The 6,394-nt window shown below is 39.2% G+C and overlaps 1 protein-coding gene across 4 annotated transcripts in view; it reads left to right on the forward strand.

Moving 5' to 3' along the window:
* TRIP12 (thyroid hormone receptor interactor 12) overlaps nucleotides 1–6,394 on the forward strand; it is a 182,373-nt gene that overhangs the window by 156,721 nt on the left and 19,258 nt on the right. For 3 of the 4 annotated variants that reach the window (XM_019503595.1, XM_019503596.1, XM_019503599.1), the window contains 5 exons: nucleotides 301–492; nucleotides 1,356–1,507; nucleotides 4,645–4,817; nucleotides 5,337–5,410; nucleotides 5,489–5,688. In XM_019503595.1, the coding sequence (XP_019359140.1) occupies nucleotides 301–492; nucleotides 1,356–1,507; nucleotides 4,645–4,817; nucleotides 5,337–5,410; nucleotides 5,489–5,688 (791 nt within the window). The remainder of the gene's footprint in view (nucleotides 1–300; nucleotides 493–1,355; nucleotides 1,508–4,644; nucleotides 4,818–5,336; nucleotides 5,411–5,488; nucleotides 5,689–6,394) is intronic. The other variant, XM_019503597.1, reaches the window with a different exon arrangement.

Consider the following 6,394-nt stretch of genomic DNA (forward strand, 5'->3'; position numbering starts at 1 on the left):
AAAAAAAAAAAAAAAAAAAAAAAAAAAACCAAACCAAAACAATAGGCTGCAGTGTTCCCTTAAAATTGATTGAGTTAAAGAATATTTAAGTAGCACCTAAGGCATCTGTACTTGAAGAGGTTTTTTCCCCTTTCTCAGATTGTTCATTGATAGCAACTTGCATGTTGTCAGTTACTGTTCTCCCTTCCCCTATTTTTGTAGTAATTTTATAATCTTTAAAATACCTTGAAATAGTAATTCTGGCTCTTGCTGTGGAAGTATTGAAATGTGGACCCTTACTTTCATACATTTTCCTTTCAGGTGGATGGTGGAACTGAGTGCCTTGTAGAAATCCGTAGCATAGTCTCAGAGTCTGACGTCTCCTCATTTGAAATCCAGCATAGTGGGTTTGTGAAACAGCTCCTGCTTTACTTGACATCTAAAAGTGAGAAAGATGCTGTAAGCAGAGATATCAGATTAAAAAGGTTCCTTCATGTGTTCTTTTCTTCTCCAGTAAGTTTTTTTTCAATGTATTTTGATTTTTGTTCTTGAGCAGTAAATATCTCTTTATAACTGAGGGGTACAACAGCCACCCCACCTTCAGAGAGCTGTTCATTCAGTTGTTTAAGTTGTGATAAGACACGATCTAAAAGGACAAAACACGGCATGTGAGAAATCATGTGGATTGATCTCTGCTGCATATGCTTATGGGGAGAACTCATGCCCATTATGTGGGAGACTTTCCAAATTGGCCAGTTGGCTCTGGGGATGCAAATCAACCTTCAAAAGAGACCCATTGGAACTGTGCAGAGGAGAACAGCTCAGCTCTTTTGTGTGTGCTAACCCCTGTATGAATACTGTAAGCAAATATGCAGGAGAAAATATAAAAATGAGGACAGGTGGCTAATTTTAAGGTTTCTATTTGATTCTAGATGACTAGAAATATGTTTTCTACAGCACATCTGTAAAACTTTGCTTGTATTACCACAATCTCAAGGCATTACATTTGTAAACATTTTTTTTCTAGTGTGGGATTTTAGCACATAGTTGGTATTTGTACAAAGACGAATCCAGAAAGTGTTAATGCTGTTTTTTAAGCAGTTATTTATATATGTTAGATGAGGCAATATAAAAATCTGATTTGCTAAAAATCTACTAAATAACAAGCATGACAGTGCATATACTGTTCTTGTCACTTAGCAAAAAGAATTTGTTAGGACAAAGTAAGTAACTGATGTAATATTAATACTGTGGTGTTATTTTCTTGCCTTAACTGCTTCAGAGAGCATGATTGGATTAAGAGTGAAAGGTGACATATTTTATTTTTCATTAAAGCATTTAGGAAATGTAAGTTAATGGCCTAACTTAAATTTCAGCTTCCTGGAGAAGAACCCCTTGGAAGATTAGAGCCATTAGAAAATGCACCTTTATTGGCATTAGTGCACAAAATGAACAACTGCCTCAGTCAGATGGAGCAGTTTCCAGTCAAAGTGCATGATTTCCCAAGTGGAAATGGAACAGGGAGCAGGTAAGCATTAATGCTCAGGTAACCCCTTTTTTGCTGGGAGCCTCTTTTTCCAGCACCACCTCCAATTTTGGTTGCTTTAGGAGCTGAGGGAGAATTGTCCCCTTTTTCTTTGGGAGACTATTATGCAGCTAACATTTTGTATTCAGCAAATAGTTTGAAGTTTACTTTAGTTATTTTGAGTGATCACTTAAAATCACTTCTTCTGTGTTTCTAATTTGGCATACTCACCTTTTTGATTTGGCCTTAGACCTAAACTGAAAATTGTCCCGCACCAATGTTCCATAAAATCTTTTAAAAAGTGCTGCATAATATTATCATAATGATATGTGCAAACACCTACAAATGATTCACAAAATAAACCCAAAGATTTTAGATTGGAATCTATAATGTAAAAAACCTTCTAACCTGTTGTTGTCTTTGAGTTCTTTGCTGTAGAAGAATTCCTCTATTATTTTTTCCATAGTGAAAAATGTGAATGAAAGCTAAGAGCTGGCATTTTCTAAGGAATGCCAGAAATCTGTGTTTTGAGAATTGCTATCCAGCACAATGTTGTAGAAAAATGCGCTCTTATTGCTACTTACCCTGACTGATTGTGTTTTTTTTTTCCTGGGCATTGATGCAGTTGGGTGACAGTTGCTTGTTATTTAAAAGCTACTTAAACATGTTTGTGGAAAGGTTGTTTCAAAATCACTATAGGTGTTCTGCTTGATTTTACTAAGACTTAAAATTTGTGTACAAGTCTAAGCTACACCCTTTCTGTAATTATGGGACATGTGGCACGTTTCTAATTTGCAGTGATAAATCATATAAACTTTAAAGGTAAGTTTGGAAGCAACTTGTAAATCACCTGGGATGTAAGCCACTTGAGTGTCTTGAGAAATAACAATGGTTTAGATGAAATAACATGGAAAAATGTGTTGATTTAACTGAAGGTATTTTTCAGTCAGTTCAGTTTTTGGTAACTCTTTTAGCATTAACCACTTCACATACTATTTATCAACAGGAAGTATATGCAGATGAATTGTAACTCAAACTAACAGATACCAAGGTACTTGCCCTTTTAGATAGAGATGGGAAGAAGTGGTAGGTGGTTCTTTGACATAATTGGGTCCTGATCCATTATTGAGTTCACGAAATAACTCTTTTAAAATTTGTATTATTTTACTCTCCAGTTTGAATGTTCAAAGTTTGTATTTAACTTTTCTGCGTAAACATTTAACTTGTGTTGATGCCAGTATTCAATGTCACGAATTTTAATTTATTAGTTGGAAAGGAGAAAATGGTGACTACTTCTGAATTGCATGCAAATACTGTGCAGTTCAGAAACTCCTTAAAACCTTTTTTAGTGCATGCAACTTGATTAAGCAGTCAACACAATAAAAAACTTTGTTTTATAAAGCAAAAGCTTTAACATACAGCATTTTGCTAGGATTTATATTCCAAGTGTGTTAGAGCTGTTTCTTGATTGTTATACTTTTCCAATCCTGAGTAACATCTGATCAAAAGGGGCAGAAACTGACTTTTTTCCATTAGAGTTTGAAGATGGGAGTGGCACCAGTCAGGAGGTCTAATTTTTCAAACCACACTGTTTGTAGAAAAGTAAGCTGTGACTGCATAAATGCAGAGAAATGAAAAGCAGAGCATGTATAAAGACTAAAGTGGAGATCAGCACACACAAGTGATGGCAAACAAATTAAAAACAAAGTCAAAACTTAAGGATAAATGGAATAGAAAAAGGAAAATTATGGTACAATATAAGAGTAACACAATGGATGTGGGGTAGGGGTACATCAAAATTTCAGTGAGACTTGAAACTGATTTGAAGACCAGCATCCTGCCTGCTACCCGTTGGAGGTGGCAGCTGCTGCAGTGGAGCACTGTGTGGAGCGTGGCTTCCCCTCCTCCGTGGACAGCATGGCTGGAGCGGATCCTGTGGGCAGGTGGGTGCAGGCTGCTTGCTGTGGGCTTGGGTTCCCTGGCCGGCTACCCTCCTCCTGGGGCATTGATGATCCAGTGGGCAAGACCCAGCGTGGCACAGCAGGGCAGGGAAGCTTAGTTTCCGCCGCTGCGAACCAAGCTTCGCCATGGCAAGGCCCACTTGGCAGCAGCGAGAGTGGTGTTACGGACTTGGACATCCCACTGCTGCCAGGTGGACAAGGAGCACCTCGCCATAGCAGCACTTAGCTTGTGGTGGCATCACCAAGCTTCCCCACCAGGTCTCGCTGTGCCCTCCCATGCCAGGTCCCACCTACTACCCCCCAGGGTGGGCAGCATGATGGGGAGCCTGAGCCCACAGCAGGCAGCCCGCCCCCACCTCACACAAATCTGGTGGGCCTGTGCCCCCCCGGCCTCCCTGGGAGTGCATGCAGCAGTGGGAAACCCCCACTGCCCCGATTGAGCCACCTGTGGCTCTGTTCCACTTCCTGTCCGGGCCCTACAGCCATGCATTCTGGTCGTGGGTCGCAAGCATTGCCCAGGCTGGGCACTAGCCCCAGGCCTGCCCAACTTGCTCCCTCCATCCCTCACTATGGGGACCTCGGTCCCTCCCTGACTTACATGCAGGAGCTGCTCTCCAGGCTGCCTGGCGGTCATGTGCATGTACATACACATGGTACCCCCTGCCTGACTGCCCTCCTCCCACTCCCCCCAGCCCCTTGCAAGCTGCTACTCCTCCAGCCTGCAAGGGGAAACCAACAATTTCCTGCATTTTTCTCCTTTAATGGAGGAAATCCAGGTTTTTCTCCTTAAAATGAGGAAATCCATGTTTTACTGCATCTTTCCATGGCAAACAGAAAACCCAGATTCCTGATGATGGGCAACTAAAACTGCATTCAGTTTAGGTGCCTTGTGGCTTGCTTTTTTTTCTTCTTTTAGTAAATGAACTCTCTGAAATCCTGACAATTTTTATATAGGTTCATAACTTGGAATTCAGTTTTGGTGTTAGGCAGCCAAGCTCAATAATTTGAAACGATGTACACTTAAGGTTCACAGTTCTCCATATTTTTTAAAACAGAGCTAAGTGAGACACTTCTCAAATATTTCTATGTAAATGAGACTATATGTTTTGTATAATATGATGCTAATGCAAATAAGAGAATAGAATAACTGTAGCAACTTTATTCACAAATTATCTTGAGTTTTTCTCTCAACAGAGGATCCCAAGCTTTAAAATTTTTCAACACACATCAGTTAAAATGCCAGCTGCAGAGACATCCAGATTGTGCTAATGTGAAACAATGGAAAGGTGGACCTGTGAAGATAGATCCCCTGGCTTTGGTACAGGCCATTGAAAGATACCTTGTTGTTAGAGGTATTTACATCTTGATGATTTTTTTTTACTGTTGTGCAGTGCCGTGCATGTTGATAGTTCTCAGTATTTTTACCTAATCCAAAACAAAGTTTGTAGAGTCAGCCTCTGTCTAATGTGATTTCTGAAAGTGTCATGTCAGGGCAGAAGATAAAACAAGCAGGCAGTTACACTTTTTTTACTCATTTTGTAGCTGTCTAGATTTCTTCCTCCTAGCAGCAAGAATCTTATCTCTCTACCAGATATCTCCTTGTTGCATGCAGGTTACGCTTTTCTAATCTCTGGATCGTCATGCAGACTGCAGGTTTATTTTTTGTGTGCACTTTCAGTGCTGGTGCCATAGTCAAACAGATGAGTCTGAAACTTATCCCCTAACAATTAGATATCTATATTGGAGAGAGATTCATTCTTGAATGAATAAATTGTTCGGAAGAATAGTTTGGGGTTATCATGTACATGATTGAAGGTGTAATGTATTACTAAAATAAAGTGCAAATAAGGATATTCAACCTGTTTTGTTAGGATATGGAAGAGTGAGAGAGGATGATGAGGATAGTGATGATGATGGATCAGATGAAGAAATAGATGAATCTCTGGTAAGTTGCTATTCTTGCTGTGGAGTGTATGACTAAGCTAATGAATTGTCTACAAAATCTCTGTTTTGCTTTATTTAGGCTGCTCAGTTCTTAAATTCAGGGAATGTGAGACACCGACTGCAGTTTTACATTGGCGATCATTTGCTGCCATATAATATGACTGTATATCAAGCAGTTAGACAATATAGTTTACAGGCTGAGGAGGAGAGAGAGTCTACAGATGATGAAAGCAACCCTTTAGGAAGAGCTGGAATTTGGACAAAGACACACACCATTTGGTAAGTTGGCCAAAGGGAGCAAGGAAGAATCTCTCTCAGAAGTACTGCCTGGATAATTAAGAGACTGAAAAATCTGTTTTTAGGATCCAAAACTGTTAAACTATCTGTAAATATCTTAAGCGAATGTTTTACCTGGTGAGAAACTTGATTTTTAATTTTTTTTTCAGTGGTTTGCGTAGGAAGGGAGTGTTAACTGATTCTAATCAGCACAGCAAAGAATTCCAGCTCATAGGAGGGAAGTTGATATACTGCTTTGGAAATTTTTAAAGGGATGCTTACCTCAAATGGAAGAAGCTGAATTAAAGACTTTTTACTGTTTTCTAATTGCAGACTGTTACAAACACTAGAGTGTCTGAAATTAGCAAATATTAATTTGGTATCACTAAAAGAAATCCTGAGGTTTTTGATTTGAAGACCTCCTCTAATCATGCAATGCATTAAGTGTTGGTTGTACTGTTTCTACAGTTGTAGTTATCTCCCCATATACTGCACTTAAAACATTTGTTAGTCATTGTCTTTAGCAGGCCCACACAGTATAGTATAGTGTGCCACACTATGAAACTGATATTAAGGAACAAAAATAATTTTTACATTGATTATTACTTCTGCCTCATCACTTTTCCAATTCATGAAGCTGGTGACTTTTCCTCAGTCTGGTCCAGGTTCCCTTTTAGCAAAAAAAAAAAAAAAAAAAAAAATGTTTGGG

Source organism: Gavialis gangeticus, unplaced genomic scaffold (genome assembly GCF_001723915.1).
Source record: "Gavialis gangeticus isolate Ggan-Ray unplaced genomic scaffold, GavGan_comp1, whole genome shotgun sequence".
Lineage (NCBI taxonomy): Eukaryota > Metazoa > Chordata > Crocodylia > Gavialidae > Gavialis > Gavialis gangeticus.